Source organism: Coregonus clupeaformis, chromosome 16 (genome assembly GCF_020615455.1).
Source record: "Coregonus clupeaformis isolate EN_2021a chromosome 16, ASM2061545v1, whole genome shotgun sequence".
NCBI lineage: Eukaryota > Metazoa > Chordata > Actinopteri > Salmoniformes > Salmonidae > Coregonus > Coregonus clupeaformis.
This window is the reverse complement of record NC_059207.1, coordinates 11,251,167-11,277,063: the sequence shown is the minus strand read 5'-3', so window position 1 is coordinate 11,277,063 and position 25,897 is coordinate 11,251,167. Positions and strand designations below refer to the sequence as shown.

Below are 25,897 nucleotides of genomic sequence, written 5' to 3'. Positions count from 1 at the left end.
CACACACACTCTAACACACACACACTCTAACACACATACACACTCTAACACACACACACACACTACCACACACACACACACACTAACACACACACTAACACACACACACACACTCTAACACATACACACTCTACCACACACACACACACTCTAACACACACACACACTACCACACACACACACACTAACACACACACTAACACACACACACACACACTCTAACACATACACACTCTACCACACACACACACACACTAACACACACACACACACTAACACATACACACTCTACCACACACACACACACACTAACACACACACACACACACACACTAACACACACACATTCTAACAGACACACACACTCTAACACACACACACACACTCTAACACACACACAGTCTAACACACACACACACACTCTAACACACACACTAACACACACACACACACACTCTAACACACACACACACTCTAACACATACACACTCTAACACACACACACACACACTAACACACACACACACACACACTCTAACACACACATACTTTTTTGTTGTATTGTTTGTATAATGTTTTAGTTGCATTGTTTGGATATCGTTGTATTTTAAATTTGTGTGACTTTCCTTGTCCATCAGTGTTTTGTTACTTGTCATGTTTTATGTTTTTTGTGGACCCCAAGAAGAGTAGCTGCTGCTTCTGCAAAAGCTAATGGGGATCATAATAAACAAAACAAAATAAAAGGATGAGGGTGAGAGTAGGGGGAAAGAGGTAATTAAAGGATTATGATGAACTGCACTGGCTCAGTGGGAGGACAGGTGGCTCTGAGGTCTGTTTTGGACAGGTGGCTCTAAGGTCAGCTCACAGCTGGAGGGCACACGCATTCGCGCACACACACGAAGGGAGTAGTTGAGTTGATGAACAGAAGTTGTGACTTATCATTGATTGACTGGGAAGCCATTTAGCTAGTAAGTTCAGCTCAGCGCATGGGTTTCAGTTAGACTAGACATACACTGTACATACATTCATCATACACATAAGTGTGCGCACATGTGTATATGTTACATTTGTGGCTGATTTCACTTTCACTCTGACTGTCCTTTGCCATTGCAGATCTGCGGATCCCTCTCATGTGGAAAGACACGGAGTACTTCAAGAACAAAGGAGGTGAGGAGTCGGTGTGGTAGAACTGGTGTGAATAGATTCATGTCAGTGTGGTAGAACTGGTATAAATAGACTCATCAATGATTCATGTCAGTGTGGTAGAACTGGTGTTAATAGATTCATCAATGATTCATGTGCTATTATCTGTCGCTCTGAGTTTGTGTGAAGAGATGTGATGTGAGTCGACTGAGTAAGTGAAGCCATGTGAATCGAATATAATTTGGGTAAAGCCTCCCAGAGTAGGAGGGCTGACCTAGAATTAGTTTCACCTTTTAGATAATAATGAATAACATTGAATGGACAGGTGGGGATCAGATCCTAGATTAGCACTCCTACTCTGAGATGCTTTATGGAAACAGGCCCTGGGAAATAACTCTTAAGTATACAAACTAAAGCAATGAACATGTGAGCATAACAGTTCATGCTCTTTTAAAAACACTTGTAGATCTTAAGTTCTATACGGCTGTTGAAATGAATGTACATGTTTCTATTTTTCCCTTGGTAAAGTCAGCAGCTCACTGACAAGCAGACATTCCTACAGTAAGTAATTTGGTATGATCTGGCTTAGAAACCTGCTGCACAGACAGCCCTCTTCTGTTCTGTTGTCTTTGCCAGTGCTACTGAAGCAGAGAGGCCTGGGTCTGCTTAGGATCCGGTAATTGTAGTTCTAGGTGCTCTTTTGATACCGCTGTGTTATGGTTTATGTTGACTGCTACATGTAAAGGTCAAAACGTTATGGTAAAAAAAAGAACGTGCTGAAACCCAACTCCTTAGTGAGGTCTGCCCCTCACCGACAACTGGCATGAATTAATCTGCATGACCTAATAGATCTAACGCATATTAATAAACTCCGGGGACAGGAGTCTTGGTTGCCCAAGACGGCAAGCACAGATTGTGTGCTTTTGATCAGAGGTGGAAAAAGTACCCAATTGTCATACTTAAGTAAAAGTAAAGGTACCTTAATAGAAAATGACTCAAGTGAAAGTCACCCAGTAAAATACTACTTGAGTAAAAGTCTAAAAGTATTTGGTTTTAAATATACTTAAGTATCAAAAGTATAAATGATTTCAAATTCCTTATATTAAGCAAAGCAGACGGCACCATTTTCTTGTTTTTAACATTTACGGATCGCCAGGGGCACACTCCAACATCCTTTACAAACGATACATTTGTGTTTAGTGGGTCTGCCAGATCAGAGGCAGTAGGAGTGACCACGTGTTCTCTTAATAAGTGCGTGAATTTGACAATTTTTCTGTCCTGCTAAGGATTCAAAATATAACGAGTACTTTTGGGTGTCAGGGAAAATGTATGGAGTAAAAAGTACATTATTTTCTTTAGGAATGTAGTGAATTAAAAGTTGTCAAAAATATAAATAGTAAAGTAAAGTACAGATACCCACCCAAAAATGACCTAAGCAGTACTTTAAAGTATTTTTACTTAAGTACTTTACACCACAGCTTTTGATACACGCATGCACGCGCGCACACACACACGCACTCACACACCCGCACTCACACTCCCAAATACATTTAGCGTAAAATGATACACTCACACACCACGCTGCATGTGAAGAACCCACTTAAAGCTACTTAGGCCAGACTCTCACAGTGCGGATGTCCAAGTCCAACAGCTGCTAGAGTTGGTGTTGTTCCTCCCAGTCTGTCCAGTGTGAGAGCCAAATCCACGATTCTCCAATAATCTACTCTGTAGCCTCTGTCTGTTTAAAACATCCACAGAGGGTGCAGGTAGTGCCAGAGGAGTTCTCAAGTGGGGAAATCTAGTCAAATCTAGTCAAATGTCTTCCACATGCTGCTTCTCACACCTCCCTCTCACTGCTCTCTCTCTGTCCCCCCTTCTCTCTTTACCTCTCCCCCCCCCCTGTCTCTCTCTACCTCTCCCTTCTCTCTCTCTCTGTACCTCTCTCAGAGCTGCATCGGTGTGCAGTGTTCTGTCTGCTCCAGGTGGGAGCGGAGATTCACGACACAGACATGGTGATGGTGGACCGGACGCTCACCGATATCTGCTTTGACAACACCATCGTCTTGTAAGTCCTATTTTCCTGTTGGCTTGTGTGTTTACACAATTATTGGCAAAAGAGCTAATCTGATTGGTCAAAAGACCAAATAGTGGAAAAATATCAGAATTGGGCTGCCTGTGTAAACACAACCTTGCTATCTTGTCTTTCACATAGTGAGTATTGTTTGGTCTTTATAAGGGCATGTTTATTTAATGTCATGATTGTATCATAAAGGTAGATAAATGGATATATTTTGAAATCCTGTATCAGTAACTGATACATATACACAGACTGTACAAACCATTATGAACACCTGCTCTTTCCATTACATAGACTGACCAGGTGAATCCAGGTGAAAGCTATGATCCCTTATTGAAATCCACTTCAATCAGTGTAGATGAAGGGGAGGAGACAGGTTAAACTTTTTGGGCGACCTGACCAAATTCATAATTTTTGCATCTTTTACTTTCGGTTTTGTACACTAGCTTCAAACAACTGAAAATACAATATTTTGGGTTATGGAAAATATATTTCACAGTGGTTTAGATGGTACAATGACTCTCTACACAATGACTGCTTGTTTTGTCACATAAACAGAATCTAGGCAAACTATTAGAATTTTAGCAACCAGGAAATGGCGGTGCGATTTCTGCATATTGCATATTTAAAGGTTTTAGGGTTAACTTGAGGGTTAAACTAATGGATTCTGGAAAATATAGTATCTTTCCCCATATTGAACAAAATGTAAGTGATTCATTCAATATAATTACATAGAATATTCACATACAGGTTTTGTTTTCCTTGTTCATTCATTTTAAGAGTTTGTCCTGAAAATCAATTGTTTCATCAATATTTCTATGCATGTGTATAATTACATTTTTGATGTTTTATGTACAAGATCTATACACTGAGTGTACAAAACATTAGGAACACTTGTTCTTTCCATGACATAGACGGACAGGTGAATCCAGGTGAAAGCTATGATCCCTTATTGATGTCACTTGTTAAATCCACTTCAATCAGTGTAGAAGGGGAGGAGACAGGTTAAATAAGCCTTCAGACAATTGAGACATGGATTGTGTATGTGTGCCATTCAGAGGGTGAATGGGCAAGACAAAATATTTAAGTGCCTTTGAACGGGGTATGGTAGTAGGTGCCAGGCGCACCGGTTTGTGTTATGAACTGCAATGTTGCTGGGTTTTTCACGCTCAACAGTTTCCCATGTGTATCAAGAATGGTCCACCACCCAAAAGACATCCAGCCAACTTGACACAACTGTGGGAAGCATTGGAGTCAACATGGGCCAGCATTCCTGTGGAATTCTTTTGACACCTTGTAGAGTCCATGCCCTGACAAATTGAGGCTGTTCTGAGGGCAAAAGGGGCCGCAGCTGAATATTAGGAAGATGTTCTTAATCTTTTGTACACTGAGTGTACAATGTATAAGTATGTGTTTTCTGTGTGTGTGTTTGTATATAGTTGTTTTTTCTGTGTCCATGTGTGTGCATGTATAACTGTGTATCTCTCCATGTGTGTTTGCCGTGTGTAGCAGCGAGACCAGTCCAGGATTTGAGCTGCGCGTGGAGCTGTACAGCTGCTGTTCAGAGGAGGACTACTCGTCAGGGAGCACGCCCAGGAAACTAGCCAGCAAACTGAGCAGCTCACTGGGCCGCTCGGCAGGGAAGAAGCTCCGCGTCGCCATGGACCCTGGAGCCTGCAGCCCTATCAGCAATGGAGGAGGAGCCACACTGCTGCTACCTCTGCCCTCAGTGGTGTGAGTGGGTTTATGTTGTACACACAGATATGTATTTCCAGGCATGTCGTGTACAATCATTCGTACAGACACACATATGCAATCACGCATGCAATGAAACACACACACAAAGTCACTGGCGGACACACAGACGTATGTGTATTTAGTCCCACAGTCCCACAGCTCACCAGTGCCTCTGCCATGTGCTCTGTCCACAGGGGACCGAAGTACCATCTCCTGGCCCACACCACCCTGTCACTGTCACACGTCCAGGACAGCTTCCGCACGCATGACCTCAACATCTCAGGCAACGGTAGGTCACAGTGGGGATGTGGTTAGTCCATGTGCAGTAAATATGGGTCAGACTTCTCTTTCTATCTCCCGTTCTTTCTCTCCCTCCCTCTGTGTCAGTACCTCTCTCTCTCTCTCTCTCTCTCTCTCTCTCTCTCTCTCTCTCTCTCTCTCTCTCTCTCTCTCTCTCTCTCTCTCTCTCTCTCTCTCTCTCTCTCTCTCTCTCTCTCTCTCTCTCTCTCTCTCTCTCTCTCTCTCTCTCTCTCTCTCTCTCTCTCTCTCTCTCTCTCTCTCTCTCTCTCTCTCTCTCTCTCTCTCTCAGCCCTCCACACCTCTCTGATTCAGAGGGGTTGGGTTAAATGTAGAAGACAAATTTAGGCTGAATGCATTCAGTTGTGCAAATGACTAGTTTCCCATCTCTTTCTCTCTCTCTTTCTCCCCATCTCCCTCCCTCTCCCAGCAAGGATTTTAGCTGACTGACAGACTGTCATTGTCAAGGTCATAGTAATAAATCGGGGTCAGTGCTGTGTAAAACTCTAATGATGAGGTGTACAAGGGAGTAGACACCCTGACATGTGCTGCTGCTTTATTCATTGCCCCTTACGGCTGTAAGAAAGTTTGATGGGCACTCCACTGTTGTTCACGGATCTCCTTGCAGCTGTGAGACTTCTATTCCCTGCTATTGTGTGTGTGTGTGGGGGGGTAGATTATAATTTGTTGTTTAATTTCTTTCTCCCTCTATCCCCCTCTCTGTCTCTCCCTGTAGACGACTGTTCCTACTGGGTGCCTCTCTACGGCAGTGTGTGTTGTCGCCTGGCTGCTCAGCCTCACTGTATGACCCAACAGATGATGAGCGGCTGCTTGAAGGTCAAGGTGAGGGTGTTTGTGTCTGTCTGTGTGCGTGTGTGTGTGTGTGTTTGGGAAGATAGCTAGGCATGGCTCTCTCTCTAATTAGCGCCTCTGTCTCTCACAGCAGTTGGGAGGTGACCTTCAGAGTTGGACAAACATCTACGGCGTCCTTAAAGGGACAAACCTTTTCTGTTACCACCGGCAAGAGGATATGGAGGCTAACGTAGAGCCAGTTTTTACCATTGCCATCAACAAGGTCAGTCAGTGGATGAAAAAAAGTTTTTCCCACATATGCACACTCTCAACATGAAATAAAAAAGCATGTTAGCTGGTGGCCCCTGACCCACAGCACAAAGCCCGGTTTCAGCTTCAGACAGTGAGCGACAGTTCTGTGGAATCATGCATCAATCAGCTGCTCTCAGGATCAAGCTGAAACCTGTGAGGAACAGGACACTGCCTCCACCTACTGGTGGGGATGGGGAAATACAGTACCAGTCAAAAGTTTGGACACCTTTATTTATTACTATTTTCTACATTGTAGAATAATAGTGAAGACATCAAAACTATGAAATAGCACATATGGAATCAGGTAGTAACCAAAAAAGTGTTAAACAAATGCAAATATATTTTATATGTGAGATACCCACCCTTTGCCTTGATGACAGCTTTGCACACTCTTGGCATTCTCTCAACCAGCTTCACGTGGAATGCTTTTCCAACAGTCTTGAAGGAGTTTCCACATATGCTGAGCACTTGTTGGCAGCTTTACCTTCACTCTGCCTCCGACTCATCCCAAACCATCTCAATTGGGTTGAGGTCAGGTGATTGTGGAGGCCAGGTCATCTGATACAGCACTCCCATCACTCTCCTTCTTGGTCAAATAGCCCTTACACAGCCTAGAGGTGTGTTGGGTAATTGTCCTGTTGAAAAACAAATGATAGTCCATCTAAGCCCAAACCAGATGGGATGGCGTATTGCTGCAGAATGCTGTGGTAGCCATGCTGGTTAAGTGTGCCTTGAATTCTAAATAAATCACAGACAGTGTCACCAGCAAAGCACCCCCACACCATAACACCTCCTCCTCCATGCTTTACGGTGGGAACTACACATGCGGAGATCATCCGTTCACCCACACCGCATCTTACAAAGACACAGCGGTTGGAACCCAAAATCTCAAATTTAGACTCCAGACCAAAGGACACATTTCTACCGTTCTAATGTCCATTGCTCGTGTTTATTGGCCCAAGCAGGTCTCTTCTTCTTATTGGTGTCCTTTAGTAGTGCTTTCTTTGCAGCAATTCGACCATGAAGGCCTGATTCACACAGTCTCCTCTGAACAGTTGATGTTGAGATGTGTCTGTTACCTGAACTCTGTGAAGCATTTATTTGGGCTGCAATTTCTGAGGCTGGTAACTCTAATGAACTTATCCTCTGCAGCAGAGGTAACTCTGGGTCTTCCTTTCCTGTGGCGGTCCTCATGAGAGCCAGTTTCATCATAGTGCTTGATGGTTTTTGTGACTGCACTTGAAGAAACTTTCTTGAAATATTCCGTATTGACTGACCTTCATGGCTTAAAGTAATGATGGACTGTCATTTCTCTTTGCTTATTTGAGCTGTTATTGCCATAATATGGACTTTGTATTTTACCAATTAGGGCTATCTTCTGTATACCCCCCCTACCTTGTCACAACACAAATGATTGGCTCAAACGCATTAAGAAGGAAAGAAATTCCACAAATCAACTTTTAAGAAGGCACACCTGTTAATTGAAATGGATTCCAGGTGACTACCTCATGAAGCTGGTTGAGAGAATGCCAAGAGTGTGCAAAGCTGTCATCAAGGCAAAGGGTGGCTATTTGAAGAATCTCAAATATATTTTGATTTGTTTAACACTTTTGGTTACTACATGATTCCATATGTGTTATTTAATAGTTTTGATGTCTTCAATATTATTCTACAATGTAGAAAATAGTAAAAATAAAGAAAAACCCTTAAATGAGTAGGTGTGTCCAAACTTTTAACAGTGTACATTGGAGTACTGTCAGTTCCCACACCTTATACCAGTCATTTCCTTTCAAATCAGTGAAGGGAAGTGAGCAACTGCACACTTTGGGAGGAATGAGAGATAATTGGGATGTAGCTGATAACTGGGACAGATTCATGCTTGAGGTTACTTGAGTGGACTTGACTTATATGTCACTCACTGCTCTTTGTGTCAGTAAGTGCATTCACGCACTGTGAGTTGACGAGAAAATAAATGACTATGCTTAAATGTATATTTTTGGGGGATATTGAAACATTTGGTGAAATGGCAACATCAGTAGCTGATTGTGTCTGTGTGCGTGTCCTGTATGTCAGAAGACAATAATAGGGGTGTCGGAGAAGGACCTCCACAGTAAGGCCCAGAGTATCTGTATCAGTAACCATTATGGAGGAGAGGAGGTGACACATACACTCTCGGCAGACAGTCGTGAAGAAACACACCGCTGGATGGAGGCCTTCTGGCAACAGTTCTATGACATGAGTAAGTAGGCTGATCACATGATTAGGGGCCTGAGTTCTTCATTCATTGGTGAGCTCAGGAAAAACTCCTGCCCTTGAGTAGACATGATACACACCTTACACTCTAGGTCCTGATATGCTCTTGTTCGTTTGCTCATTGGCTCCTGATGTGTCATTAGTGGTTTTCTCAGCTTGATTGGATGTTGGAAGATGATTGACAACTTCCTTCTTCCCTGCAGGCCAATGGAAGCAGTGCTGTGACGACTTGATGAAGATTGAGCTGCCATCGCCCCGGAAACCAGCCCTGGTCGCATCGAAACAGGGTTCTCTTTACCACGAAATGGGTAAGACAGCGACCCAAACTGATTCAAGAACTGTTACTAATATTTTCCAAAATACTTTTTATATGATTCAGTAAGATGTTGTGGACACTTACACTTGAGTTTCTTTTCACTTTTATTTATTAAATCTAGTAATTTGATAGTTAGTTTATAGGTTTAGGGTTACAAAAATTCTAGCTTAATAATAGGTTAATAGGTTTACAAAAACAAATAAAATCAATGAAATATATACTGAACAAAAATATCAACGCAACATGCAACAATTTCAACGATTTTACTCAGTTACAGTTCATATAAGGAAATCAGTCAATATAAATAAATTCATTAGGCACTAATCTATAGATTTCACATGACTGGGCAGTGGCGCAGCCATGGGTGGGCCTGGGAGGGCTGGGGAGCCAGGCCCAGCCAATCAAAATGAGTTTTACCCCAGAAAAGGGCTTTATTACAGACAGAAATACTCCTCGATTTCATCAGCTGTCCGGGTGGCTGGTCTCAGACGATCCCGCAGGTAAAGAAGCTGGATGTGGAGGTCCTGGGCTGTTTTAGTTACACGTGGTCTGCAGTTGTGAGACCAGTTGGACGTACTGCCAAATTCTCTAAAACAACGTTGGAGGTGGCTTATGGTAGAGAAATGAACATTACATTCTCTGTCAACAGCTCTGGTGGACATTCCTGCAGTCAGCATGCCAATTGCACACTCCCTCAAAACTTGAGACATCTGTGTCATTGTGTTGTGTGACAAAACTGCACATTTTAGAGTGGCCTTTTATTGTCCCAAGCACAAGGTGCACCTGTGTAATGATCATGCTCTATAATCAGCTTCTTGATATGCCACACCTGTCAAGTGGATGGATTATCTTGGCAAAGGAGAAATGCTCACTAACAGGGACGTAAACAAATTTGTGGCCAAAATTTGAGAGAAATAACCTTTTTGTACGTATGGATCATTTCTGGGATCTTTTATTTCAGCTCATGAAACATGGGACCAACGCTTTACATTTTGTTCAGTATATTTCCAGAGGATGATAGTCCCCTTAACAGCATACGTGTTTCTGACTGTTCTAACAGTGGTGGTCCATACGCATGAGCTCTCCATCAGACTCTACTCTGCGCTGCCTGCTACCTCACTAGCACACCAACCAACCTCTCTGTACTATGGATGGAAGTGTTATTTTCTCTGACATGCTAACTCACTCTCTCTCTCTCTCTCTTCCTTTCTCTCTCTCTCCTTGTGTGTCTCTCAATCCTTCCTTTTTGGCTATCACTGTCCCATCTTTCTTCCCTGTCACTCTCCCTTGTTCCTGTGCTCAAATTACATTTCCCCCCTTTTTTCCACCGTTATCATTCTATTCCCATCATTGTTAATTTTACACTCCAATCGAATTCTAATCTTCATACATTCTAAATTAACTCATTTTTACCGTGTTATGCACATCATTTTATTCCCCAAATCATATATCACAACTTTATTTCACCTGTCAATGCACATAACACCTGCCCACCACCACCCTTCCTCACCCCCCTGCCTCATGGGTTGCCCCCTCCCCCTCCCCCTGGACCCTAGCCCCCCTCACCACCCCATCCTGTGAGGGTATCTTGCTGCAGGATAATGCTGTGTCTGCTGAGATTCGTGCTCTGCTCTCCTCCTATTACAATGACAGGTGAAGTACCAGTGGGGTCCACTCACACACTGCAGTGTTGAACCTGACCACCCCCCCCCCAACTAGCACCACCAAGTCTAGGCCTAACCTCTCTAAACTGTATTCAACTGTCTCAACATTATTAGCATGGTCTGTCCAACCACAATAATGACTTTCCTCCGCTCCTCCTAGTTATTGACACCTCTGATGACATCAACACGGTGACGAACATCCTGACGCGGCGGATGCAGGAGCTGGAGCTGAGGAGCCAGCTGGGGACCTCTCCTCACTGGATGTCCCTGTTCGAGGAGTCTCCTGGTCGCCCCCACACCCGCCACTGCCTCCCCCACAGCCCCCTGCGCTGCCCCTGGCCCGGCCTGCTCTCCTCAGACGCCAGCCTGACCTCTGACAGCGACAGCCCCTGCAGCACCAGCCCTTGCTCCCGCCACAGTGGCTGGGCCAAGCCCCTCTCCCTCTCCTCCCCCTCCTCACGCTTCCGTCCCCGCACCCTCTCCCTGGACGCCAAGCTCAGCACCCTCAGGGGCAGGGGGTATGGAGGGGTGTTACAGTGCTCCTGTCAGCCCCCCTCCTCCTCCTCCCTTGCCCCCATCCCAGCCCAAGGCGTTCCCCAGGCCACCCTGTCCTGCTCCAGCTCTACCTCCAGTAACAGCTCCAGCGAGGGCAGCCACAGCCCTGAGTTGTCAGACGGCACCTCTTTCTCACGGCCCTCTTCGGCCCGTCGGAGTCTCAGGAACTTGAGGGCTAAACTGGACCCCCGAAATTGGCTCCAGAGCCAGGTATAACCCAGCTCAGACCCCCAGATCACCCAAGGTCCTGGTAAGAACTGACAGGAAGGAAGCCCCCACTTCCTCTCTGAAGAAAGAGCCTTGGTATTAACTGGAATGACTTCACTCTAATGACATGATAATTGTGAATTGTCAGTGTATGGGAATGTTTAGTATGTGAATGTGGTCATAGGTTTGTTGGTGTTACTTGTGATCTATCCAAATGGCTACACCCACCATCGCCTGTAATATCAATTCAAGCCTGACAGAAAAAGTCCTCTGAAACTACTAATACACTGATTTGCTTATTGCATGATTGTGCTCGAAGTCAAGGAATGTGTTGTTTCAGATCTTTAAACTGCTCAGAAAGTGAATGAATTGAAAGCTCAACTTAATGCAACTGTGCTCCCATTAATTTACTGTGCTACTTGTTGATACTGTGATAACATCAGGATCACTTACTCTGCTGAGTTTCCAGAACCTCCCCTATATTCATTAACACATTGTAGGCCTAATACACATCAACCAATATTTATGAGAGCTCACCAGGACATTCTGTTAAGAAACTGACTGCAATTATTTGTACCAATGTACAGTGAGGGAAAAAAGTATTTGATCCCCTGCTGATTTTGTACGTTTGCCCACTGACAAAGACATGATCAGTCTATAATTTGAATGGTAGGTTTATTTGAACAGTGAGAGACAGAATAACAACAAAAAATCCAGAAAAACGCATGTCAAAAATGTTATAAATTGATTTGCATTTTAATGAGGGAAATAAGTATTTGACCCCTCTGCAAAACATGACTTAGTACTTGGTGGCAAAACCCTTGTTGGCAATCACAGAGGTCAGACATTTCTTGTAGTTGGCCACCAGGTTTGCACACATCTCAGGAGGGATTTTATCCCACTCCTCTTTGCAGATCTTCTCCAAGTCATTAAGGTTTCGAGCCTGACGTTTGGTCATTGTCATGCTGGAATACCCATCCACAACCCATTTTCAATGCCCTGGCTGAGGGAAGGAGGTTCTCACCCAAGATTTGACGGTATATGGCCCCGTCCATCGTCCATTTGATGCGGTGAAGTTGTCCTGTCCCCATAGCAGAAAAACATCCCCAAAGCATAATGTTTCCACCTCCATGTTTGACGGTGGGGATGGGTTCTTGGGGTCATAGGCAGCATTCCTCCTCCTCCAAACACGGCGAGTTGAGTTGATGCCAAAGAGCTCGATTTTGGTCTCATCTGACCACAACACTTTCACCCAGTTCTCCTCTGAATCATTCAGATGTTCATTGGCAAACTTCAGACGGCCCTGTATATGTGCTTTCTTGAGCAGGGGGACCTTGTGGGCGCTGCAGGATTTCAGTCCTTCACGGCATAGTGTGTTACCTATTGTTTTCTTGGTGACTATGGTCCCAGCTGCCTTGAGATAATTGACAAGATCCTCCCGTGTCGTTCTGGGCTGATTCCTCACCGTTCTCATGATCATTGCAACTCCACGAGGTGAGATCTTGCATGGAGCCCCAGGCCGAGGGAGATTGACAGTTATTTTGTGTTTCTTCCATTTGCGAATAATCGCACCAACTGTTGTCACCTTCTCACCAAGCTGCTTGGCGATGGTCTTGTAGCCCATTCCAGCCTTGTGTAGGTCTACAATCTTGTCCCTGACATCCTTGGAGAGCTCTTTGGTATTGGCCATGGTGGAGAGTTTGGAATCTGATTGATTGATTGCTTCTGTGGACAGGTGTCTTTTAAACAGGTAACAAGCTGAGATTAGGAGCACTCCCTTTAAGAGTGTGCTCCTAATCTCAGCTCGTTATCTGTATAAAAGACACCTGGGAGCCAGAAATCATTCTGATTGAGAGGGGGTCAAATACTTATTTCCCTCATTAAAATGCAAATCAATTTATAACATTTTTGACATGCGTTTTTCTTTTTTTTCTTTTTTTATATTCTGTCTCTCACTGTTCAAATAAACCTACCATTAAAATTATAGACTGATCATTTCTTTGTCAGTGGGCAAACGTACAAAATCAGCAGGGGATCAAATACTTTTTTCCCTCACTGTATGGAGTAATTATAATGAATTGAAGGAAGCCAAAGGTAATGTACTACATAATCACGAGAAGCCACATTAACTCCTATGTTACACTGCCTCATTCAAGTACCGTGTGCAAATGTACTGACTTTGAAGAGTGTAGAACCTGGCAATGTGCATACATTGTTGATTTATAGCTTAGTTTGTGGTACTACAGTCATAAAGTTATGCAAACCGGTCCCAGAATTCTGCTGCAATACGATATGAAACATCGCAATCGATCAAGTATGCAATGCAGGAAATATTGATCTATAGAAAATATTGTGTTGTGTTTTGTCTTAAGATAGTGTAGTCTTTCACCTAATGCCAACCAGCTGATTGTATTGGTTGTTAAGTGATGATGAGGTGGGCAGGGGTAGGTGTGTCCCTGGTCTGTGCAGTAAAGCCTATCAATCCCTCTGTGTTTCTAATGGACTTTATAACACGGTACTGTGTCCCAAGGGCTCACAGCTGGCTCACTCCTTTTTACTAAGAGTAAAACTTTAAAGGCTTCAAAGTGGCATTTGTTACTGGAAAGTTTTTTTCTAAGTTAACAAAACTCTTCTTCCTCTTCTTCTTTTTGTTATACATTATACATGATTGATTTTGTTATAAATACAGCTATATTGATTTATTTTAACAGATGATTGCATATCTATACCTGTGTCTAATAGATAACATTGATTGTCTTGCAAGAGTGTCTTGTGTTAGCAGACTGTCTGCATGCACATCATCCTAGGGGAGAAATAAATAAGAAGTATCAGTCGTTTTAAATACTGTATGTAACATAATGATAATAAATGATTTATCCATTCAGAACAGCCTTGGTTTATTTCTTCTGTCATGTCTTTCATTATAGTGGAAATGATATACATTGTATAATCACAGTAGAAATGGCACATCAGTAAGACATGGAGGATTAAAGCAATCCACTAACTCTAGATCAAACATCACCCTCGATCACACATCATGTGCTTTTTGTCAATGTTGACTAACTGTGTCAGTTGACCAAAAATGTATGCCAACATAGTCGTCACATTTTATTTACAGTGCATTTCACGACACACTTTACTAAAAATAAATAAATAAAACAAGAGTGCATGTCAACGTAGTGTTTTTAAAAAATAATTTAGAGACTGAATTAATATTTCATCCATTTAAAGTTGAAGTCTGAATGTACTCCAAGAGCCATTGACCTAGTTATCACGATCATTCTCTGCACAAGGAATCCAAGGCTGCATCCCGATTCTCCGTCTCCCAAAGGGTGCACTTTCACACATTAACAGTCATGGATTTTAAAGCATTGGATTGGTAAAATCATTGGCTAGACTGAGTTTCCACCATTGTTGAATCTATGATGTGGAGTGTAAAAGTGCACACTTTGGGAAAAGGCTGAAGAATCGGGACGCAGCCAAACTGTCACATGAATCTTTCAATGGGAATTTGTGCTTGTTGAAAATCTCCTTTAAAAGAAAAACCACACAATAACTGGATTGTCTCATTTCAAGAATGTGCTAACACTTTTATTCTATTGAGAGTGTGATGGATTATACAGTGCAGGGTTTTTTCTGGATTAAAATGGGTTTAGGTGGGGGGCGTGGCCAATGGTGCGGTCGTTGATTTAACCTCTTAAGGATCGGACCCTTTTTTTCAATTTTCGCCTGAAATGACATACCCAAATCTAACTGCCTGTAGCTCAGGACCTGAAGCAAGGATATGCATATTCTTGATACCATTTGAAAGGAAACACTTTGAAGTTTGTGGAAATGTGAAATGAATGTAGGAGAATATAACACATTAGATCTGGTTAAAGATAATACAAACCAAAAACATGAGTTGTCTTTTTTTTGCTTCCATCTTTGAAATGCAAGTTTAGGCTGCAATATAATATTGCAGTTTAGGCGCAATTTATATTTTGGCCACTAGATGGCAGCAGTGTGTGTGCAAAGTTTCAGCTTGATCCAGTGAAGCATTGCAATACTGGACTATTTTGTATCAAGTCTGCCCAAATGTGCCGAATTGGTCAATTGATACATTTTCAAGTACATAACTATAGTGAACATATAGAAATGATATGGTAATACAACATGTAAGTTTACACACTCCCAGGAATGTCATACATGATGGATCATTAGCTTATACACTACCTTTCACACATCTAGATGGCTGGGCGGGGTGGGTGTGGAGCCAGAGGCAGCAGGGGTTCAAACTGTAGAACCCAGTTCCTACATTTGAATACAAAAACAGATTTTATCAAACAAAACTATGCTACATTTTATCTCTGGGACACTTAGGATGACAAATCAGAGCAAGATTACTGAATGTAAGTACATTATTTACCTTCAGAGGTGAATGTATCAAACCAGTTGCCTTGATAAGTTCTGTTGTTGTGCACTCTACACAAACAATAGCATGGTATTTTTTCACTGTAATTGCTACTGTAAATTGGACAGTGCAGTTAGATTAACAAGAATTTAAGCTTTCTGCCCATATAAGACATGTCTATGTCCTGGAAAGTTTGCTGTTACTTACAACAGTCATGCTAATCACATTAGCGCACGTTAGCTCAACCGTCCCGTATATGGGACACCGATCCCATGATGTTAAACATTTAGAGGCCCTCCTGTTGGCCCCAGTGACAAAATGTAGCTGTTTTAAACCAAATTTCCTACAATTCTACACATTTTGCCATAGTTTATGCTATCTGAGTGACTCAGACAACAAAATCTATCCTCCCTGACTGTCTAGCATTTATTTCAGTGATTGTTAGTTCTCAAATATACATTTATTTAAAAAATATATAGGCCCATTATCTTTTCTACATACTTTATATCTGGTTTTAGTCATTTAAGTTTACACCCCAAAAACATTTCCATCCCAGAAAAATAAGCGGCCCGAAAAAACACTTAGGTGGCCCGCCCAAGACTTTTCTATGCAGAAAAAACCCTGCAGTGTTACAAAATATATGGTCTCCACCAGCTGGCTCTCTCCCTCTCGCTTAGCCTGGGGACAATGTTATAAAAGATATGGATGAGTCATGCCTTCTGTGTCTGTCTGTCTCTGTGTAGGTGTTGTGCTGTCACATTATTTCCCCTAAGGGAACTACAGTGGGGAGAACAAGTATTTGATAAACTGCCGATTTTGCAGGTTTTCCTACTTACAAAGCATGTAGAGGTCTGTAATTTTTATCATAGGTACACTTCAACTGTGAGAGACGGAATCTAAAACAAAATTCCAGAAAATCACATTGTATGATTTTTAAGTAATTAATTTGCATTTTATTGCATGACATAAGTATTTGATCACCTACCAACCAGTAAGAATTCCGGCTCTCACAGACCTGTTAGTTCTTCTTTAAGAAGCCCTCCTGTTCTCCACTCATTACCTGTATTAACTGCACCTGTTTGAACTCGTTACCTGTATAAAAGACACCTGTCCACACACTCAATCAAACAGACTCCAACCTCTCCACAATGGCCAAGACCAGAGAGCTGTGTAAGGACATCAGGGATACAATTGTAGACCTGCACAATGCTGGGATGGGCTACAGGACAATAGGCAAGCAGCTTGGTGAGAAGGCAACAACTGTTGGTGCAATTATTACAAAATGGAAGAAGTTCAAGATGACGGTCAATCACCCTCGGTCTGGGGCTCCATGCAAGATCTCACCTCGTGGGGCATCAATGATCATGAGGAAGGTGAGGGATCAGCCCAGAACTACACGGCAGGACCTGGTCAATGACCTGAAGAGAGCTGGGACCACAGTCTCAAAGAAAACCATTAGTAACACACTATGCCGTCATGGACTAAAATCCTGCAGTGCACGCAAGGTCCCCCTGCTCAAGCCAGCGCATGTCCAGGCCCGTCTGAAGTTTGCCAATGACCATCTGGATGATCCAGAGGAGGAATGGGAGAAGGTCATGTAGTCTGATGAGACAAAAATAGAGCTTTTTGGTCTAAACTCCACTCGCCGTGTTTGGAGGAAGAAGAAGGATGAGTACAACCCCAAGATCACCATCCCAACCGTGAAGCATGGAGGTGGAAACATCATTCTTTTGGGGATGCTTTTCTGCAAAGGGGACAGGACGACTGCACCGTATTGAGGGGAGGATGGATGGGGCCATGTATCGCGAGATCTTGGCCAACAACCTCCTTCCCTCAGTATGAGCATTGAAGATGGGTTGTGGCTGGGTCTTCCAGCATGACAACGACCCGAAACACACAGCCAGGGAAACTAAGGAGTGGCTCCGTAAGAAGCATCTCAAGGTCCTGGAGTGGCCTAGCCAGTCTCCAGACCTGAACCCAATAGAACATCTTTGGAGGGAGCTGAAAGTCCGTATTGCCCAGCGACAGCCCCGAAACCTGAAGGATCTGGAGAAGGTCTGTATGGAGGAGTGGGCCAAAATCCCTGCTGCAGTGTGTGCAAACCTGGTCAAGACCTACAGGAAACGTATGATCTCTGTAATTGCAAACAAAGGTTTCTGTACCAAATATTAAGTTCTGCTTTTTTGATGTATCAAATACTTATGTCATGCAATAAAATGCTAATTAATTACTTAAAGATCATACAATGTGATTTTCTGGAATTTTGTTTTAGATTCCGTCTCTCACAGTTGAAGTGTACCTATGATAAAAATTACAGACCTCTACATGCTTTGTAAGTAGGAAAACCTGCAAATTCGGCAGTGTATCAAGTACTTGTTCTCCCCACTGTATGTTATTCATCTCCAGTCCAAGCAGGCCTCCCTAAGGTTTCTTATATATATGTTTTAGCCCAGCAATAGCACACCTGATTCAACTAATGATCAAGCACTTGACTAGTTAAACCAGTTGTATTAATGCAGGGTTAGAACAGACACGTGCAGCTGTGGGGGCTCCCGAGGTACTGCCATATGAGAGTCTGCCTAATGTGAAAGAGCATTCCAACGATCACACAACTTAATATTTATCTTAATATTACATAAAAAACAAGGTTTATTTTCCAGTCTTTAATGAATCCCGTAATGATGGGAATCTCAATATTCTGTCAATCATTACCAATGAGGGCATTTTGATGAATCATTTAAAATAACATACATGGATCACATCAGTTTATAATAGACAGTACAAGGAAATCCTGTTCATTGAGGGGGTGAATTATCTCCCTCACGTCCCCCAGTCTAACTCTGCAACAGATTCAACCTGGGGGTGCCAGCCTCTTCACGGCTCCTCTTCAGATTCAACCTGGGGGTGCCAGCCTCTTCATGTGGCTAGCAGGCGCTGCGTGTGTTGGACGCCCGTAGCGCCAATCTGGCCAAGGTCCTCCAGGCAAAGGTGGAGAAGCGTGCCGAGCAGGTGCCGGCTCTGTCGATGTACCCCGAAGCGATGCGGTGGAGCCGTTTCGCACCAAATGTGTGATAGTGTCCCGGCATTACCTGGTCCACCTGCTCACTATCCACCAGCCCCACCAGGCGCTCACAGCTGCTGACGTAGTCACTGACCCGGCTGGTGGGCAGCCAGTCGATCATGGCACCGTCGTAGACCACATCCCCGCTGAACAGCATCTTGTTGTCCCCGTCGTGCAGGCAGATGCTTCCGCGGGAGTGGCCGGGCATGTGCAGCACCGTCAGCTGCCTGTCGCCGAGGTTGATGACATCACCTGAGGGAGAGCAAGGAGAGCGAGAGAGAGACGGGGAAAATGGACACATTGAGCAATAACATACTCCAGCTGCATTGCAGCACTGACACAGCAGAAGTGTATTGACCGGTGCACAAATTACAAAAGGAAAGGACACTATGTGGGGGGAGTTTGCTCCAACTTTGTCAAGTGTGCAGCAATGTGTGAAAATGAACCACAAGACTGGTCAAAAGACCTGCTATGATGAAGAATATGGATTAGGAGTGTGTGTGTTAGATGTCTTCATGGGTCCAAATTCCAAAATGGACCTGGACCTTTCCCATCCGGACCCAATATGCATATATACAATGCTCAAAAAAATAAAGGGAACACTAAAATAACACATCCTAGATCTGAATGAATGAAATAATCTTATTAAATACTTTTTTCTTTACATAGTTGAATGTGCTGACAACAAAATCACACAAAAATTATCAATGGAAATCAAATGTATCAACCCATGGAGGTCTGGATTTGGAGTCACCCTCAAAATTAAAGTGGAAAACCACACTACAGGCTGATCCAACTTTGATTTAATGTCCTTAAAACAAGTCAAAATGAGGCTCAGTAGTGTGTGTGGCCTCCACATGCCTGTATGACCTCGCTACAACGCCTGGGCATGCTCCTGATGAGGTGGCGGATGGTCTCCTGAGGGATCTCCTCCCAGACCTGGACTAAAGCATCCGCCAACTCCTGGACAGTCTGTGGTGCAACGTGGCGTTGGTGGATGGAGCGAGACATGATGTCCCAGATGTGCTCAATTGGATTCAGGTCTGGGGAACGGGCGGGCCAGTCAATAGCATCAATGCCTTCCTCTTGCAGGAACTGCTGACACACTCCAGCCACATGAGGTCTAGCATTGTCTTGCATTAGGAGGAACCCAGGGCCAACCGCACCAGCATATGGTCTCACAAGGGGTCTGAGGATCTCATCTCGGTACCTAATGGCAGTCAGGCTACCTCTGGCGAGCACATGGAGGGCTGTGCGGCCCCCCAAAGAAATGCCACCCCACACCACGACTGACCCACCGCCAAACCGGTCATGCTGGAGGATGTTGCAGGCAGCAGAACGTTCTCCACGGCGTCTCCAGACTCTGTCACGTCTGTCACATGTGCTCAGTGTGAACCTGCTTTCATCTGTGAAGAGCACAGGGCGCCAGTGGCGAATTTGCCAATCTTGGTGTTCTCTGGCAAATGCCAAACGTCCTGCACGGTGTTGGGCTGTAAGCACAACCCCCACCTGTGGACGTCGGGCCCTCATACCACCCTCATGGAGTCTGTTTCTGACCGTTTGAGCAGACACATGCACATTTGTGGCCTGCTGGAGGTCATTTTGCAGGGCTCTGGCAGTGCTCCTCCTGCTCCTCCTTGCACAAAGGCGGAGGTAGCAGTCCTGCTGCTGGGTTGTTGCCCTCCTACGGCCTCCTCCACGTTGCCCTCCACCCACACCATGTCTCACAACGACACAGCGGTTGGAACCAAAAATCTCCATTTTGGACTCCAGAACAAAGGACAGATTTCCACCGGTCTCGTGTTTCTTGGCCCAAGCAAGTCTCTTCTTCTTATTGGTGTCCTTTAGCAGTGGTTTCTTTGCAGCAATTTGACCATGAAGGCCTGATTCACACAGTCCCCTCTGAACAGTTGATGTTGAGATGTGTCTGTTACTTGAACTCTGTGAAGCATTTATTTGGGCTGCAATTTCTGAGGCTGGTAACTCTAATGAACTTATCCTCTGCAGCAGAGGTAACTCTGGGTCTTCCTTTCCTGTGGCGGTCCTCATGAGAGCCAGTTTCATCATATTGCTTGATGGTTTTTGCGACTGCACTTGAAGAAACGTTCAAAGTTCTTGACATTTTCCGTATTGACTGACCTTCATGTCTTAAAGTAATGATGGACTGTCGTTTCTCTTTGCTTATTTGAGCTGTTCTTGCCATAATATGGACTTGGTATTTAACCAAATAGGGCTATCTTCTGTATACCCCACTACCTTGTCACAACACAACTGATTGGCTCAAACACATTATGAAGGAAAGAAATTCCACAAATTAACTTTTAGGAAGACACACCTGTTAATTGGAATGCATTCCAGGTGACTACCTCATGAAGCTGGTTGAGAGAATGCCAAGAGTGTGCAAAGCTGTCATCAAGGCAAAGGGTGGCTCTTTGAAGAATCTCAAATCTCAAATATATTTGTATTTGTTTAACACTTTTTTGGTTACTACATGATATATATATATATACAGCTCTGGAAAGAATCTCGCACCCACTGTGAAATTTGGTGGAGGATCGGTGATGATCTGGGGGTGCTTCAGCAAGGCTGTAATCGGGCAGATTTGTCTTTGTGAAGGACGCATGAATCAAACCATGTACAAGGTTGTCCTGGAAGAAAACTTGCTTCCTTTTGCTCTGACATTGTTCCTCAACTCTGAGGATTGGTTTTTCCAGCAGGACAATGCGCCATGCCACACAGCCAGGTCAATCAAGGTGTGGATGGAGGACCACCAGATCAAGACCCTGTCATGGCCAGCCCAATCTCCAGACTTGAACCCCATTGAAAACTTCTGGAATGTAATCAAGAGGAAGATGGATGGTCACAAGCCATCAAACAAAGACGAGCTGCTTGAATTTTTGCGCCAGGAGTGGCATAATGTCAGAAGGATTACTGTTATATTATTCCAGGTATTCCTTAAAGAGGTAGGGTTTCAAGTGTCTCCGGAAGGTGGTCAGTGACTCCGCTGTCCTGGCGTCGTGGGGGAGCTTGTTCCACCATTGGGGTGCCAGAGCAGCGAATAGCTTTGACTGGGCTGAATGGGAACTGTGCTTCCGTAGAGGTAGGGGGGCTAGCAGGCCAGAGGTGGATGAACGCAATGCCCTCGTTTGGGTGTAGGGACTGATCAGAGCCTGAAGGTACGGAGGTGCCGTTCCCCTCACAGCTCCGTAGGCAAGCACCATGGTTTTGTAGTAGATACAAGCTTCAACTGGAAGCCAGTTGAGTGTGCGGAGGAGCGGGGTGACATGAGAGATCTTGGGAAGGTTGAACACCAGACGGGCTGCAGCATTCTGGATAAGTTGTAGGGGTTTAATGGCACAGGCAGGGAGCCCAGCCAACAGCGAGTTGCAGTAATCCAGACGGGAGATGACAAGTGCCTGGATTAGGACCTGTGCCGCTTTCTGTGTAAGGTAGGGTCATGAACCTGCTCATCGAACATCTCATTCCAAAATCATGGGCATTAATATGGAGTTGGTCCCCCCTTTGCTGCTATAACAGCCTCCACTCTTCTGGGAAGGCTTTCCACTAGATGTTGTCACATTGCTGTGGGGACTTGCTTCCATTCAGCCACAAGAGCATTAGTGAGGTCAGGCACTGATGTTGGGCGATTAGGCCTGGCTCGCAGTCGCCGTTCCAATTCATCCCAATTCATGTTCGATGGGGTTGAGGTCAGGGCTCTGTGCAGGCCAGTCAAGTTCTCCCACACCGATCTTTCAATTTCTGTATGGACCTCGCTTTGTGCACGGGGGCATTGTCATGCTGAAACAGGAAAGGGCCTTCCCCAAACTGTTGCCACAAAGTTGGAAGCACAGAATCGTCTAGAATGTCATTGTATGCTGTAGCGTTAAGATTTCCCTTCACTGGAACTAAGGGGCCTAGCCCGAACCATGAAAAACAGCCCCAGACCATTATTCCTTCTCCACCAAACTTTACAGTTAGCACTAAGCATACGGGCAGGTAGTGTTCTCCTGGCATCCGCCAAACCCAGATTCATCTGTTGGACTGCCAGATGGTGAAGCGTGATTCATTACTCCAGAGAACGCGTTTCCACTGCTCCAGAGTCCAATGGCGGCGAGCTTTACACCACTCCAGCCGACGCTTGGCATTGCGCATTGTGATCTTAGCCTTCTGTGCGGCTGCTCGGCCATGGAAACCCATTTCATGAAGCTCCCGGCGAACAGTTCTTGTGCTGATGTTGCTTCCAGAGGCAGTTTGGAACTCGGTATTGAGTGTTGCAACCGAGGACAGACTATTTTTACGCACTGCACACTTCAGCACTCAGCGGTCACGTTCTGTGAGCTTGTGTGGCCTACCACTTCGCGGCTGAGCCATTGTTGCTCCTAGACGTTTCCACTTTACAATAACAGCACTTACAGTTGATCGGGGCAGCTCTAGTAGCGCAGAAATTTGACTAACTGACTTGTTGGAAAGGTGGCATCCTATGACGGTGCCACGTTGAAAATCACTGAGCTCTTCAGTAAGGCCATTTTACTGCCAATGTTTGTCTATGGAGATTGCATGGCTGTGTGCTTAGTTTTATTCACCTGTCAGCAACGGGTGTAGCTGAAATAGCCAAATCCACTCATTTGAAAGGGTGTCCACACACTTTTGTATAAATAGTGTATCTACAATACAAAATTCATGTGTACGAGTGTGTGTGTGTTATCATTTGTATGTCTGTGCCTGTGTGTGTAAAAAGCAAGAACAGAATCATAAATTATAAAATATAGGCTCTCTCTCTCTACTGCAGCAGTCATGTTTGGATCTGTATGGGCCCTTCCGGACAAGTCAGTTAAAATTACACATACCTGAGACCCGTGACAATCATATCAGATCTGACACAGACCAGTGACATTATTTAGAATTCTGGATCCGGACCCACTCAGGTCCCGGATCGGGTCTTGGGTATTCAGGTACAGGTGGATCAATGAAGACCTGTAGTGTATGTGTGTGTCTTCAACAAGAAGATAACTTGTGGTCTGATCTCTGTGGATGCGATTAAAAATGAGGACGTTCTGCCTCTCAGGCTCTGTTGTAATTCAGTATGGCAGGGTCTAGCCTGCTGTACTTCCTTCGCTGAAATAAAACCCCTCAAAGTCATCGGCTGAGTATGAAAATAGCATCTCTGCAGATACAGGCATACTGCAGAATAACAACCACTAGGGCTATTTGTGAGCCACTGTCATTCACACATTAAATAATCCCTCCTATGGGACCCATTGTAAGCAACAACATTATACAGTTCATGTAACTGAGTCAAACTGATGTAGGGAGTGAAACCTCATCCAAAGAATGTGCAGTCAGAGACGCACCCTTCAACAATAGGCCTATCTGAAGCTCTGACTTCTATTGTGACAGTATGATGGAGATGGATTATACAGTTACAAAACTGTATAAAACAGGGAGGGATCATGCTTGGTCTGTGTGTGTGTGTGTGTGTGTGTGTGTGTGTGTGTGTGTGTGTGTGTGTGTGTGTGTGTGTGTGTGTGTGTGTGTGTGTGCGTGTTTGTGTGTGCTGGGAGGTCAGTGTTGGTACCCTGCCAAGTCTACTCTGCAGTATACATTTCCCTATGGGATGCAGCTTAATGTGAAAGCGTATTCCAATGCAAAGTCGATTTTCTGTAACAAGGGGCAAAGACACATCCTTTAAGGACTGTGTAATTACATTCATATTGACCATCTCCTTCTCTCAAATCCATATCATGCATTAGAGACTGAACACAGCAAATTGTCTTTTAGATTCCTGGTAACAATCATGCCACCACATTGGTGTACCATAACCACTAGATTGTATGGTTTGGTTATTACCTTCTTGTAGTATGTGTGTTGGTTGTACAGCCTTGACTCTGTATTCTCTTGCGCTCCATCCCGGCCAGGGAGATTGGACTATCTCTCTGTCGGACAGCCAAGTGACGGTCTCGAAGTTGTCTCCGTTGGCCAGCGCATCGACCTCTGCACTGTGGATCCCGACCTGTTCGAACTGATGCAGACCACCTGAGTGGTCGAAGTGGGCGTGGGTGGCGATCGCCAAAAGGGGGTTCTTTCGCTGCGGGTCGTCTCCAAGCAGACCTTTGGTGTTAATGTAATCAGGTAAACTCCTCAACCCCAAGCCTGTGTCTATCACAACATCTTGGTGAGATCCTCGAAGGAGCCAAATATTTGCTCTGTTTGACGATTCGAAAAACTTCTCCTGGATCCAGTACAGACCTTCTCCGAGGGATTTGTGCGCGTACCAGTCTGTTGCAGACATCCCAGTTCATGCACTTGGAGTAATAATCAAATATGTTATGCCGTCAATTTTGTTGCTACACACAGGTACTATAATGTCACTGTATTTACGCAAAAATAATGGTGGCCGCCGGATACACCCTTGTGGGAGGAACGCATGTTAACTGGACGAATAGAATGTGAACCCAAACACTATTGGTCAGCAAAGAACACACCTACCATGTCGTCATATAAACCATGCCCATGAATGCATCGCTATAAAGTATCAGATGTGTGCAGAGGAGAACGGGATGAGAAGTAAAATAGACTGGCTAGATAAAGTTAGCAACAATGTTCACATTACACAACCAAGCTAAACTTTGCTAGCTAACGTCAGCTAGCTAGCTAACTTAGCCAGCTGCCACCTGGTTAACAACGTCAGCTAGCTAACTTTGTTAGGCTATATGTTGTATCACAAATCTTTAGACATTATTCTTTCAGCACTTTGTTGATGGGAAACCAAGTCTTCAGTACCCAAATCATGCTGCTGCTGCTGGAGGAGATGCAGTCATACGATGCGGGCCACCTCCCCCCAAAACAGACTGTAAAATGAGGTTTAACCAAACCTAGCCTACATTACCAAATGTTGACAGACGCTCAGGGGCACATTTCATACGTGTATCCTTTATATGGAGGCTTTGTACATAAATGTAACTCTGCCACCCAGGAACATTCACTGTCTTCTTGGTAAGCAACTCCAGTGGATACTTGTGTTTTAGTTATTGTCCTGCTGAATGGTAAATTTGTCTCCAAGTGTCTGTTGGAAAGCAGACTGAACCAGGTT

At 44.4% G+C, this 25,897-nt stretch overlaps 2 protein-coding genes across 5 annotated transcripts in view; one reads left to right on the top strand and one right to left on the bottom strand.

The window, feature by feature from the left end:
• The window catches only part of rtkna (rhotekin a), a 117,144-nt gene extending 105,176 nt beyond the window's left edge, over window positions 1–11,968 (top strand). Inside the window, exons 4-13 of one of the 4 annotated variants that reach the window (XM_041900303.1) lie at window positions 1,114–1,167; window positions 1,672–1,704; window positions 3,091–3,208; window positions 4,730–4,954; window positions 5,152–5,246; window positions 5,991–6,097; window positions 6,180–6,329; window positions 8,432–8,597; window positions 8,815–8,919; window positions 10,752–11,968. In XM_041900303.1, coding sequence (XP_041756237.1) covers window positions 1,114–1,167; window positions 1,672–1,704; window positions 3,091–3,208; window positions 4,730–4,954; window positions 5,152–5,246; window positions 5,991–6,097; window positions 6,180–6,329; window positions 8,432–8,597; window positions 8,815–8,919; window positions 10,752–11,362 — 1,664 coding nt within the window. In that variant the 3' untranslated portion in view covers window positions 11,363–11,968. The remainder of the gene's footprint in view (window positions 1–1,113; window positions 1,168–1,671; window positions 1,705–3,090; window positions 3,209–4,729; window positions 4,955–5,151; window positions 5,247–5,990; window positions 6,098–6,179; window positions 6,330–8,431; window positions 8,598–8,814; window positions 8,920–10,751) is intronic. The other 3 variants (XM_041900305.1, XM_041900307.1, XM_041900304.1) reach the window with 3 other exon arrangements.
• Window positions 11,969–18,398: 6,430 nt separating this feature from the next.
• On the bottom strand, window positions 18,399–25,195 carry LOC121584045 (metallo-beta-lactamase domain-containing protein 2-like). Its single transcript, XM_041899876.2, has 2 exons — window positions 24,655–25,195; window positions 18,399–19,059 (listed from the first exon to the last, which is right to left on the bottom strand). Exons 1-2 carry the CDS (start codon window positions 25,094–25,096, stop codon window positions 18,671–18,673), a joined length of 831 nt encoding a protein of 276 aa, XP_041755810.1. The 5' UTR covers window positions 25,097–25,195; the 3' UTR covers window positions 18,399–18,670.
• Window positions 25,196–25,897: the final 702 nt, after the last annotated feature.

Bases quoted from the DNA above. Each gene is read 5' to 3' on its own strand.
- LOC121584045 (XM_041899876.2), bottom strand. From the start codon at position 25,096: ATGTCTGCAACAGACTGGTACGCGCACAAATCCCTCGGAGAAGGTCTG. The intron at 19,060-24,654 runs GTAATAACCAAA...GCTCTCCCTCAG, and splicing joins AACACACATACTACAAGAAG to GTGATGTCATCAACCTCGGC.